General features: G+C 40.6%; 1 protein-coding gene across 3 annotated transcripts in view; it reads left to right on the top strand.

Annotated features, from left to right (window-relative positions):
• poc1b (POC1 centriolar protein B) overlaps positions 1 to 12,706 on the top strand; it is a 41,382-nt gene extending 28,676 nt beyond the window's left edge. For 2 of the 3 annotated variants that reach the window (XM_053505103.1, XM_053505104.1), the window contains exons 11-12: positions 11,123 to 11,347; positions 12,134 to 12,706. In XM_053505103.1, coding sequence (XP_053361078.1) covers positions 11,123 to 11,347; positions 12,134 to 12,247 — 339 coding nt within the window. In that variant the 3' untranslated portion in view covers positions 12,248 to 12,706. Of the gene's footprint in view, positions 1 to 7,382; positions 7,888 to 11,122; positions 11,348 to 12,133 lie in introns of those variants that run through there. The other variant, XM_053505105.1, reaches the window with a different exon arrangement.
• Positions 12,707 to 13,606: the final 900 nt, after the last annotated feature.

Below are 13,606 nucleotides of genomic sequence, written 5' to 3'. Positions count from 1 at the left end.
TGTACAACATGTCTTAGACGTGGTGTAGTGTGTGGAGATTTAAACCACATGCTTACTCTGCAAAGTTTTTTGGTGTGTGAGAACAGGAAGTGAATATTGTGTGCTGTGGTGAGAAGAGCAGAAGAAGAGGAAGAGCTGCACCACATCACTGACTTACACAAGACGGTGCAAGAAGTTCAGTTTTCTTTTGAATCAACCTTGTTTAAAGGGGTACTGTAAACAAGCACTTTTTTTTACAGTCCTGAGTTGGTGAGTTTGGAGGAAGTGATCCGGTTGGCTTGTCTTGGATTTTTTTTATTTTTTTTACATTAAATCAAAAAGCTGCTTCAACTTTCAGCTTGACTGATCACTGGTGTGATTTGAGTGTTTATGTACGCAGTACCCAAAGAACACCCGAGCTAACATAAGCTCAACAGTAGACGATGATTTCTCACTCTACTGCTGCCCAAAGGCCTCAAAAATACCAACCAAGTTTAGAAGATAACGAACAAACTGTAACAAGCTCTGACCCATCACGATTAACCTAATAATAAAAAGATAAAATATTTATCAAGGAGAGAAAATCCAGACAGAGTCCTTAAACTTGAATGCAAGAAACCTTTAGTTTTATGGCCCTTGTATTGTTTTGAGGAGGTCCTGCGTGTGGCTCTGGGGCTAATGGCAGGCTTGAAAGAGCCCCCGCTGCCTCTGAGACTCACTCGCTGTGCAAGACTCTCTCCAGCTGGTCTTTCTGAAGGGCATGGGCTCAGCTGGGCCCCGAGCCACCCACGGCTACGGCTGTCAATCAAAGACACGAACCTTCACCTACTCTGCTGTAGCGCTGCAGGCTTATCAGCACGCCGAACGCCCACGCATTCAATAAGCCTACATGCGGTAGACGTAAAACTGTTTATGGAAGCATATGTAAATGCATGTGCGTGAGGAACCGTTTCAGTATTTTGTTTTCGGTTACATGCTGACGCACGTTCTCACATTTGCATGGACACTGAGCGTCCTGTTGGGTATCGGTTCAATTCTCAGTTCGGGCTTTAATTGTGAGCGACGTTCAAACGTTTGAGGAAATAACGGCTTTTGGTGCGTAAACCTTCTGTTCCATGCGTCATGTTGAATAGACCAAGGAATTGATTTGGGAGGGGAAAAAAGGCAAATTAGATCAGTTACATAAAAAATTAACACTAGCCGTACACAGAGAGAGAGAGAGAGAGAGAGAGAACAAGCAACTCAGAAGAACAAGCAACATCAAGAAGTTGATAAAATTTACTTTTCTTTCTACTAAATAGTTCTTAGGATCTAAGTGTATTTTTTTTAAACCTGCAGATGCCTGCTCTTTTTGCCCCTTTTTGAAGCAAATCTGAAATTTGCACATGGCGTGCATTCATCACTTCAACTTTCTTCTCCATGAGCTTCAGACTAGGTCACAGAGAGACAGCAAGTGAAAAAAAAAAAAAAAAGTCAAACGGAAGCGGCTGAAGTGAGGAGAGGAAGAAGACGAGAGACGGGTGGAGAATGGAAACACAAGGGCTGACTGGAACTCACAATAAGTGGAAGAGATGTGCTGAAGAAGGAGGAACAGAAAGTTCAAACACAAAGACTTGCACATGAGACGCTGAGACGCAAAGCTAAAGAACCGGATGTGTTACACAAAACAAAACTAAGAAAAAGGGAGGAAACAGAAAGGACAGAGAATTGTCATGAGATAGATGAGCGCAAACAGGTGAAGGGATATGGCAGAAAAAAGCGAGATAAAAAAGTGATGGCAGTGGAGCAGTGATGCGTTCAACCAATGGTCCAAACTAAAACAATACGCACATGAACCGGAATTCTGTAGTGACTACCCTGAATATACCTTTTCTCTCTCTCTCTCTCCTTCTCTCTTTCTATCACAGTTCAGATAGAAATAGAAATAGACGCAGCATTAGCGCTGTACATTGCAGCTATTTCACAGTGATGCTGTATTGCACCAGATTTGTTTTGTTCATCCATACACCTGTAGCTGCACTTCTCTAAAAAGCCTGGGTTTAAATAAATCTCAAAGTTAGCATAGTTACAGCTCATTCTTGAGCTGTGTGACCTAAAAAAAAAACAGTTTCTGTGCTACTACTACTAATGCTAAACCTACCCCTACTACTACTACAAATGCTAACTTTACCACTAGTAATGCTTAACCCTACCACTGGTAATGCTAATCCTACCCCTACCACTACTAATGCTACTACTACTGCTACTAATGCTACCGCTACCACTGATCTTACTGCAATTACTATTATTTCTCTTCATAATACTACACCTACTAATAATGGTACTGTCACTACTAATGCTAATACTACCTGTATCACTCCTAATAATAATACTAATACTAATACCATTATTATTATTATTATTACTACTACTGACTGCAAATCTTATTACTACGCTACTACTACTACTACTACTACTAATAATAATAGATACTTTGCCTACAACTACCAATACTACTGCTGCTCCGACTGTAACTCTTTATGCTAATTCTACCCCTACCACTACTTTTTACTAATGCCACTGCTCATGCTATTACTACCTACCTCTATTGCTGCTGCTGCTACTACTACTACTACAAATGACAGTACTAACTTAAATAATTCTTTTAATTATGTAAAGCTGCTTTGCGACAATGGCAATTGTTAAAAGCGCTATACAAATAAAATTGAATTGAACTACCCGACCACTCCTATTGCTGCTACTACTTCTGCTGTCACTACTAATGTTAATACTATCAATACCATAAATGTACTTATCGCTAATGTTGATTAAAAATTCTAGATGCTACCACTACTACTAATATTGCTACAACTACTACCATGACTACTAATGCTAATACGACCACTACTACAACGGTCACTTCTAATAATACTATCCCTACCATAAATAGCATTACTCCTTCTCTTCCTCCTATTAATAATACTGCCACTGCTTACGCTAATAGTATTAGTTCTAGTAAAGCCAATTTTACTGTTGCTACTTACAACAACTTTTTTAAAATATTGTTTTGTACACTGTTTTATACTGTTTTTAAATTGTCACTTTAAACAACTAAAATAAGCACATTTGCACTACTCTTATTGCACTGTTCCGTTTTGCACCATATCGGTTTTCTGAGATTTTAACTGTCCTTTTTTGCAATACAGTTACTCAGTTGTCTTAACACTGTTGTAGTTTAAGTTTGTTATTTAAGTGTTTTTTTTTTATGTAATTTTAATTCTCTATATGTATTCAGTGTACATGTAGCAGAATTGACAAAGTTGAGTCTGACTTTGACTTTAACTACTACTAATGCTAATCCACTAGTACTACTGCTAATACTATGTAGTATTACTAATAAGTACTGCAAATGATATGACTATTTATACTTACTAAAACTCTATGCTATAAATTCATATAAGTATCTATTGCCCACTCAGAAGTGGCCAAAGTACACAAATCCTGTGCTTTTGAATGGAAGACCTCCATTTTCATGTGTACTTGAGAAAAAAAGTTTGAGCAGAATAAAAGTAAAACATATCCTCTAATAAACCGTTCAAGTAAAATACTGATACATGAAATATGTACTTAAGTACAGTAACACAGTACCTGTACTCAGTTACCTCCCACCTCTAAACACAATGCTCTTTTACTGTTCTCTGTCCTAATGAAAGTGCAGTACTTTTTACTTTTCGAGTTGTACCTTCATAAGAGCATTACCATCCCCTCATATAAGCTTATGCTTGATATAGACATAATTTATCAGTAATGGTTATAAGTCATTTTGTTATGTCACACTTTTTATTGCTTGCCTGAAAGCATAAGGGAGGTGGATATGAGCGTATGTGGCGTAAAGAGCACACCGGATGTACAGGACTGTTCAAACACAGCTGAATGAGGTGTCCGTGGGCTGTATTATCTGCAGCAGATAACAGAGCCGCCTGAGTCACGGCATGCTGTTGACCCTGGCGTTAATTATTAGATCACCGGGTTAAACAGTAAACTGACATCAGATTACCTTCCACGCCTAGAGATTTCATCTGGCTCAGGCTACACGGTGTGGGATATGTCGTTTGCAAAAACTCTTGAGATATCAGAAAAGGTACAGGAATACTGGGTCCAGTTAAGGTATCGAAACTTAAAAAAGGAAAAAACATCCTAAGTTTCTTATTGAAGTATTGAGGGGCTGTGTCCTTTTGTTTTTCCTAGTTGGAAAAAGAAAATTTCAACCTTTAGCTAAAATACAGCACTAAAAGAAGTAGTCCACTTTACATAAAAAAATAGAACACTGACTTTTTATATAATTGTAAATATTCCAAACCACAGAGCATGCTTTTTTAGTTTTCACGTTCACTCTTTTTTTTTATTTTCAACCAGTGAACCAATTCAGCAGGAACACTGTGTGCTTTTTACTCTAGAACATTATACATGAGCAGTTCATGTTTTCTGAATCGACTCCTGGCTGTGTCTCTATCTCTGACTCTCTCTCTCTCTCTCTCTCTCTCTTTCTCTCTCACAGACTCTCTCCTTTTATCTATCTTTCCTCCAGTCTCTCCATGTCTGTCTAACCCCATACTCAGTCCACCTCTCAGGCTCTTAACGGAAGCCAGTAACGATCCATTACCCACAGGCAGAACAGTGACATTAGTTTCTCGAAGACAGGCGGATTTAATTTCCTGGCCCGCGTCCGCCGCGTAATGCCACGCTAATGGCTTCCTGTTCTCAAGCTTCACAGCGAGTGCTAATTTGTATCTGCCGTGTGGGCTCACCTGGTCCACTGGTCCGTAAAACACACACGTGTAGTCTACGCATAATCGCATATACCTCTCATTCTTTCATATCATACAAAAGACGAGCTTAAGGTTTTTATACACGAAAATGAAGACGTTTGTTTTATGGATTCACTCTGTGTGAAGCGTTCTCACTTTACTTCTCTTTTCACAGCTCCACAGTAATGAGTCATTCCCACGTATCTTCTTCCTTCGAAGTTATGAACATCTCTGCGTGCTCCGGCTAGCATGTTATCCCAGTTTATACGGCGCAAGTTGAGAGGCTTAACCTCCACCGTGATGTGACTCATCTGCGCTAATGTCTTTATATAAGGAGCCGAATTTCTCGGACGAATGCCAGAAATGTCGGTTTGTTTTGCTTTGTCTAACAAAACGGGTTTCCTTACAGAACCCAAACAATAGCCAGGTCTCAACAGCAAACACAATAAGCATGTTAGGCTGCGGGTTATTCAGCGCTGCATCTTCTCATCACGACTTAACCGACGATTATGAGTCATTCAGGCAGGATTTTATGCACACGGTTTTGCAAGTCCATCTGGTTGCAAGACGATGCGAAATGTTAAAAGAGGAAATAAAATCATCAGGATAACCACAGCGCGTGTTCGTGAGAAGAACATTAGCGATGCTTTGATTCTGTACAGTACTTTATCTTCTTGTGATTGAGATAATCACAGCCAGCCCAAACAGCTTACTGAATATCTGGGGCGATGTGTGTGTGTGTGTGTGTGTGCGTGCGTGCGTGCACACACTCCGGCTTGCTCGTTCTCGCCCGATGACTCATCTTCTCAGTGGGATCTTGGTGACAGACTGCACTTCACATAGGAATTTTGTCAAGATGAAGCCTTTGCCTGTTCTTTTTTTTTTTCCCCCACTTCACCCATTTCCTTAGAGGAATCTCCCCCATTTATTCAGAAAGGCATTCAGCACTAATCACCAGGCTAATATTGGTGCATTATCTGCCCTGTTTTGCTCTTTCTGTTTCCTGTCTGTTATCATGCGTTTCCTGACTGATCCCAGATAAGCAGTTTGCTCGATTGCATAAGAGAGTTATATCCTGTGACTTGGTCTCTTACTAGGTGCAGGAAACTGATAATAATGCAGCTTGACATACAGGCCAGAGGGAGAGAGACTGGAGCATGAACTCGAGAAAACAACTTTTATTTATGTAACATTTTCATGCAGTACAGTAATCCCAGTCGTAGAATGACATCATATGTAAGCCATAAAGCTAATTATAAAGCAGTGCAGTTTTTTACAGCATGTGCAGACGTCTGTTTGTTCCTTGTTTGCTCTGGATCTGGTTCAAAGATAGAGGAAGCAAAAAGAAAAAGGTAGTTATTATCATATTTAACCTACATAAGTTCGAACAAGCTTTTATTAATATGAAGCTGTGATTTGGTGCTGTTTTACTCTCCGACTTGCTGTTAGAGAATGTGAATATTCCTGACCAATCAGAACTGAGAGTTTCAAGTCCATTTACAAAGCATGTTTTATACAAATTCTGCAGCATGTATGTAACAGTGTTGATTTAGGGGGAAAAAAAACCAAGGGGAACTTTATAATTCCATGGTCTTGAAATAATTCCAGGAGGCATGGGCCTCTTTTTTTCAGTCTCAGGAAGCTTCAGCTGGCTCTGTCTCACTTCCCCTGGCAGGAAATGGCCTACATTCAACTTGACAAGTGCTGGTTTCACATTTCCGCTGTACCCGCCAGCATCTGCGGTCATCTCCGCTTGCTTCACTCAGCAAAGGCAGAGACAGTTCACATATCTTTTGAAGGCAGTCATGATGGAATAGCACGCTAATATTTCGTTCAATCGCCTTTACCTTTGACTACAGCGCTCAACATGTGTCCAAGTCATGTGTGAAAATGATTCCTCATGCTTCCAGGACCGCTCTTTCACACTCCTGGAATATGGCGTGTGCCATCCGGGAAGAAAAATTCCATGGATGTGATAACCTGGTCATTCAGTACATTCAGGTGGTCAGCTGACTTCATTTTAATGCCGCATAACATTGCTGAGTCTAGACCTGAGCAACTGAAGCAACACCAGATCATAACACTGTCCCTAGAGGCCTAGGTACACTAGGTATGATGGGTGCATCACTTCATGTGCTTCCCTTCTTACCCTGACATGCCCATCATCTGGACTCATCAGACCACATGACCTTTTCTATCGCTCCGAAGTACAGCCTTTATACTTCGTGGCAAAATTAAGCTTTTTAGTCTCATTAACTAATGGTTTTCTCATGAACACACGCGTGTGTTTAGTTACAATCCTGTAAGTTCTCATCATATTGTGTGCATATGGAAATGCTTTTCCTCTCACTATTAAACATAGCTCTGATTTTTACTGTTCATTTTTTACCATACGACTTCAAGTGTTTAAGTCATCCCCTATCTTCTGTTTCCCTATTCCCACATTTCTTCAGCGATGTTAACAGTTCAGCTCTATCCTTATAGATTTAAAAAATGTATTGGGCAATTCTTAAGCCAATTTCAAATCTCCCTAGTTGTTTTCTTTGCTTGATGCAGGCCAATAATTTGACCCTTCTAAAATAGTTTTTTTTTTCTTTTCTTTTTTTTTGGCTTCAGATGCGTCCCGCTCCATTTTGAGAAGTACAGGAAGGAGGTTTATGCTTCATGCGCACCAATATGAAACCTAATGAGTGAGTGGAGCCAGACAGGAGCTTAAACTCCATTAGGCTCCCTCGAGCAGGTACTCCGCACAGAGGAAATCGGACTTTGATCTGCACCGAAGCTGATAAAGAGTCGGCGAGCGAGTGGCTGAAGGCTGAAATGAACTTGGCGGCGGATGAGGGAGTGGGCAGCAGGTCAAAAGCTAATGCTGCCTTTGATTTCAATAAGGCTTCCTTGTACTGGGAGTGCTTACTTTAATGCCATTACAGGGCATCCTGTGACAAGGGAAATGTTCTCGTCTCCATCACAAGACGGGAGGCGATACGCTCCTAATCGCTTAATGTCTCGGAGTGAATGGAACTGAAGGGGGAATCGGTTCCTGTATTTCTCTCTTCCTCTGTTTCCCTGTTCTGCCTCCACAGCTGTTTAATAGCAAACTATTGACCTTTCAGTTTATGATGATTAAACGTTACATTGATTTATAATCAAAAAGTCTTTTTTTATTTTTTTTTGCAATTTTTTAAAGCTAAAAAAAAAAAAGTGGCATCCAAAATCTTGAAATACTAAAAAGGGAGTTATGTATCCCAGTAGATTAGAGTTACCTATTAATTTTGGAACTAGACAAAAAAAAACATGGCTGGCTGTAGTCTAAGTCTAATCAGATATTGTATGCACAGCAAATCAGCAACTTTGTCAGCACATCTATTTCGTTTGAGTACATTCCCACACAGGTTTTCTTAGTAAATTGATACTTATCCCAGCCATGTGATTGGCTGTCGTTTATTCACTGGCTCAGAGTTGTTTTGGTGCTTAGTTAATAAAAGCCTACCTTCTCTTTCCCCCTCTCTTAAAGTTAATGCAACAAAGTAATGCAGCTTGTCATGTTGCCTAGTTGAAGAAAAGGACATTTCAAGACCTCTTGTAATAAAACCTTTTTTAAGTTACAGTTTAGTCTGAGGCTGACAGTGGAGACTCTTTTCCCTTAAATTATTGCCAAATTAATAGATTTTTTTTTAATTAAGGGAAAAAAAATATATATTTTTTTTTACAGTACGTCCCCTAAATGCAAAAAGTTTCGTCCCGAGAGCTCGCTCGCAAGTCCAGTCTGTCTATAAGTCCAACAAACTTTGTCTAGATACTAGGATACTAACACAACTGGCATTCCACAGTAGAAAAACTAACATGTTCCATGATCTTGTCCTGATTCTTTAGAATCGTGCAGATGGTTGAACGAGTTCATGTTAAAAGAATAAGTGATGTCTGCCATTTTTCTTTAGCTAGCTCTAGTCTCTCAATTATTTTCACTTTTGTCCCCCTCGTTATTGCCTGGCGCTTCTTAGCAGTTCCAGCTTCATCGCCACTACTTTCTTTTACGCTTGCTTCTGGACACATTACTGTACTCTATATAGTACACTACAACACAACCAGGTACAGAGGAAAAACGCTGTACACATGTGACAATGTACGCCAGACATGTGATCCAACTTGCGAGTTTGAACATGCGTAAACCCATGTTGGTATCTTTAAATGTTCATAACAAGAATGTTGATACATAGGGGACTTACTGTAGTATGTTTGCTGGACAAGTCCTTGTCTCAGTGAGCTATTATTATATTAGAACGAGTGTATTAATATACTGCCTGGCCAAAAAAGGCTCTGTTTTTAATAAAAGAGCATCAAAAATCTATAGTTTGCCATTGAAGAATCAGTTGGAATTGTGAAATACATGTCTGTTAGTGGAAAAGTGTGAACATGAGGTTTTGGTTTCACTTGCAGGCTTTAAATCAGCCACATTTTTCACAGTAATGTCAACAAGAGGATACTGCGGTGAAGAGCCATGTGACTGAGTGTTCGTTTTATTAACAGGGCTAGGAGATGTGATCGCTCTGATCTCCCATAACGTTCCATTTCTGGGTAACAGCAGGAGGAGCTGTGTGATATTTCAAAGGCTTGTCTGGGCTTTTCTGTAGGGCTCAAGGAGCTCATAAATATTTCTATTGGCTCAGCGCAGACCAAGTACCTGTTTAGCAGCCCGCGAGCCTGTTGACATAAATTATAGCTCGGCCAACATAACGGCCATGGGTCTGTTCTCGGAGCTGAATTATTATATTCAAGAGGGAATGACCCACCTGTGCCCACTTCACTCCCTCCTAACACTCTGTCAGGATTGTATCATCACTTGACTAGATATGGCGCTTAGGGTTTTTTTTATTTTTTTTATTGTTGTTATATAACTACACTCTACTGGTTATGGAACTGCTTGAATGACTCTAGGTAAAACTGAAAGGCTAGAGTGGATTTGTACAAATTTGCCAAATCACTGTATGTAAGGTATGTTTCAGCCGTGATGATGATAACCAAAAGAATGGCATCAAATGCCATCCTTAGAAGATAAAAAGATTTCTGCAAACTTTCTAGAAGAGAAACACATCTAGACAGAGTGATATTCGACGATCTTTGCAGTTTTTGAGCTTATTTATGCAGAGTACAGCTTGAACATCTTTAAGCGTTTTCATCTTTGTATGCATGAGCAGAGGCTTGAGAAGAAGTGATGGTAGATTTGCACACGTTTCACAGTAAGCACATGTTACACTTTATCCTCCTTATTGAAGGTAAGCATCTCCTTGGAGCCTCAGAGCAGTGGAGTTTTTCAGTCGTCACCCACTGTTCCAGGTCGTGGCTATTCGGAAAGTTCCCATGTCCTAGTTTTCACTCCTCAATCATAAGTGACCTAGTCAGGAGTTCCTGCTTGATGGACATTTGATCGGCAGCCAGGCAATCCACGTTAGCTGCCTCATTGCACTTGAGTTTCCTGAGTTGATGAGGTAGAGCGGAAGAATCAACAACAACCAAAAAAAAAAAAAAACAAGAGGCAGATAGGCCTGGAAAGCAAGGAGCTCACAAACGAGGAGAACAGATGTTTTCCAGATGTGGCCTGCGGCTGCAGGAGGGACCCTCGAGCTGACTGGGCTACACACTGGCTGCTTTGTTCGCCTCCTCTTTTCAAACAGCTCTCTTCCTCTCCCAGGCCCTCCTTCTGTCTTTCCACCGCTGGCCTTTGAAGTCGGGACGAGACTCCGGAAGCAAGGAGCTGCAATCGATTTTCTTCCTGCATTAAAGCAGGAATGTGTGGACATCCCCCTCTTTCCTGTCCGTTTGAGTCCTCCATATTGTTGATGAGCCGTGTCTTGGTGCTGCTTGGCCCACAGGGTCAGAGGCCCCACGCACTTAAAAAACCAGCAGCGTTTCCTCAAAACCTCCCACGACAACAGGTGCTGGGACACTGGAAGCTAGTGCTAAAAGTCCTTTGTTTGCGTGTTTCAGGTTAATTAAGCTGTCCACTCAAATGATGGACAAACATATTATGAAATATATGTCCAAACAGAAAAAGCATTCATTGTGTGGTCTCAAGGTTGTGAGATTGAATAATGATGCAGCCCTTTGGGAGTCAAGAGAGTAAAATTCCCTTGATCTCTGGATGATAGCATGCCGTCTCCAATCATGGGCATTTATGATTTCATGAAGGTCTCACAGGGCAAAGAAACCTGTGGGAGAGGCAGAGAGGGGAATATGAGCCGTCAAATCAACCTTTTCAGTTAAAATGATCAGATACTCTGACATCATTACCAGCTTAGTGGTTTCCCAGTTCCCCATCTCCTTACCTTCTTGTATTTCTCTATTTTGCTGTCGTTTAGGCTGCAGGTCGTCACGCAAGTGGGATCACTGGCCCCAGAGAGCGTCCAAGTACCAGCGCAGGATTACCATCCACCTTTACGCACATGCAACACCAGGAGGAAGCCAGCGAAGAGGAGATTTTTCAGCCAAGGGTCACAGACTTGCAGAAGGAGCACTCTGAATCTTCTCCAGCGTTAAGAAGCACATTGGAGCACATCGTTCAACAGCTGGACATCCTGACTCAGGTGAGCAGTGCAGAGCGGTTTACTGAAAAAGTTCTTTTCAGTAAAGTATGCAACAGTGAATATGTAAAAGCTCTATCAGACAGGGCAAAAATGAAATGTAGTGACCAATTTTTAGATGTTTCATGATTTTTTTTATTTCTTGCTTCACATGATACCAAATACAAATAAACATTAATGCTTCTCCGTTATTATAGCTGCTGTTTGTAATTACTGCTAACAGTCATCTTGGAAATTATCATCATCTTACAACAACAACAATACAATACGCAATAACAACAACAAGTAACAATAAAACGCAATAAAAAGTGTGAACACATGGATTTAGATTAGTATTAAGGGTGCTCCGATCAATCACCCGCTATCAAAATCGTCTAATAATCACTTCATTTTTATAAACCAGTTGTCTCTCAACAGGCCGATCTATTATTTTTGTAGAGAAATTTTAAAAAAATACGATGCACAACTACATGCCGTCGCCTGTCTGGAAATATTACCAAGACATCACATATTCAATATGCAAGACCTTGTTGATATAACGTCTGCTAAAAGCTTTAACACAACTAACCTTTACTCACTGTTTAAGAACACACAATAGGAATAACATGCCTGTCTGATATAAACGCTAGGCTAGCATTAAAACTAATTTAAGAGCGTTTATTTGAATTGCTTGTTGAACCACAATGTTAGAATTTTCTGCTCAAATTCTGCAGCTGTATCAAATGACCAAGGCTTGACTCGATGTCACTGCCGTATGACACTAATTATCATCAACCGCTTGTGCTTCAGACCGTGGCTGTACTGGAAGAGCGTCTCACGCTGACAGAGGACAAGCTGAGAGAGTGTCTAGACAACCAAGCTGTTATTCTGGAGCAGATGCAGCAAAGAGACGAGAGGCGCTGAGGGTCCGGCGGTTTGACACACGCGTCCCGTCGTCGGAGTATAGGAGACTCACTCCTCCCTCTTAACCCTGGGGAACTTTCCTCAGCTTCAAAAAGGAACGGAAGGAAGAGCAAGATAGAGGTCGGAGGGCAGTAAGGAGTGGGGCAGTGGGGGGGAAGGTGGGGGGGAGACGGTGGGGGTGTTTTAAAGGATCCTGTAGCAGTCTCTCCCAGAAATTCATTAAGTCCCTGCGGATGAGACAGCTGCAGCGAGGAAAAACATCCCGGCCTTTGTTTTGACAGCAGCACGGGGCGGCATTCTTCACAACAGCCACTGCGACGACACGTCTGCAAGACAGACGTCTTTGTTTCTCTCTTTTTCTTTCACTTTTTTCCTCGTTTGTCCTCATCGTGTGGATGTAACTTCTGTGTACATTTATATTTTAATTATTTTAATTAAAAATAAATAAGTGTGATCTTGTTCAAGTGTGTCCTTCTTATGCATGTACATGCAAGGCCAAGTCTCTCTGGTCTTTGACCTAACCAACACACAACACTTTCTTCAGGTAAAAAAAAAAAAAAAAAAACTATGCTTTTTAGCTAAATAGAAAGTTAGACCCCATATCTACAAACTTTCAAGAACAAAGTTTTTATTTGAATCATGTGTGGTTAGCGTTTGATAGTGTGCAACATCTGCCCAAATCGTTACTCGCGTCATAGCGGCTATAAACGCTTGTTCCGTTTCTCTTAACATTTATAAAAAAAACAGCTATGGTTGTTTTACCATGAAAGTATGAAATGCAGATGAGGTCGGTTATTTTACTTTGTTTGCCGTTCTAAATGGAGGACATTGCATGTTCAAATGAAAAAAACAAATATATATAGAAGTTGAGTTTCTAGAAATAAATTAATAAAGCAGCATGCGTTTATTCTCTTTGTATTGGATTCAGTATACGTAGAATGATGCTTCAATCAATCAGAGTTCAAATCTGGAGTCCAAGTGAAGAAAATTGTGAGTGCGAGAGGCATCCTCACTCTCTCTTCCTCTCTCTCTCTATATCTCTCTCTATCTCTCTCTATCTTCAGAAGAGGGCAGATAGTGCGTTCCTTTTATGGCATTACACATGTGATGGAGCAGTTTAAAAACACTGCAATTGATACCCTGATGTGTCTCAGAGGACGTTTCGGGGTTGGTCGTTGTATGATAGAGGAGAGCTGGGGGAAATGATTGTGAGAAGAAAATGAGGAGATATAAAAAATGAAATGGATGTATTTCGGCGTTTGAGTGCAGACATGAGTGGAAGCGCTGTTCGTTCAGGTGCTGCTATGAAACAAAGCGACCAGCTAGAATTGTCATATTTCTAGCCAAAGCTGAATAATT

The sequence above is a fragment of the Clarias gariepinus genome, chromosome 10, assembly GCF_024256425.1.
Source record: "Clarias gariepinus isolate MV-2021 ecotype Netherlands chromosome 10, CGAR_prim_01v2, whole genome shotgun sequence".
Taxonomy (NCBI): Eukaryota; Metazoa; Chordata; class Actinopteri; order Siluriformes; family Clariidae; genus Clarias; species Clarias gariepinus.
This window is presented reverse-complemented; position numbering and strand designations above follow the sequence as displayed.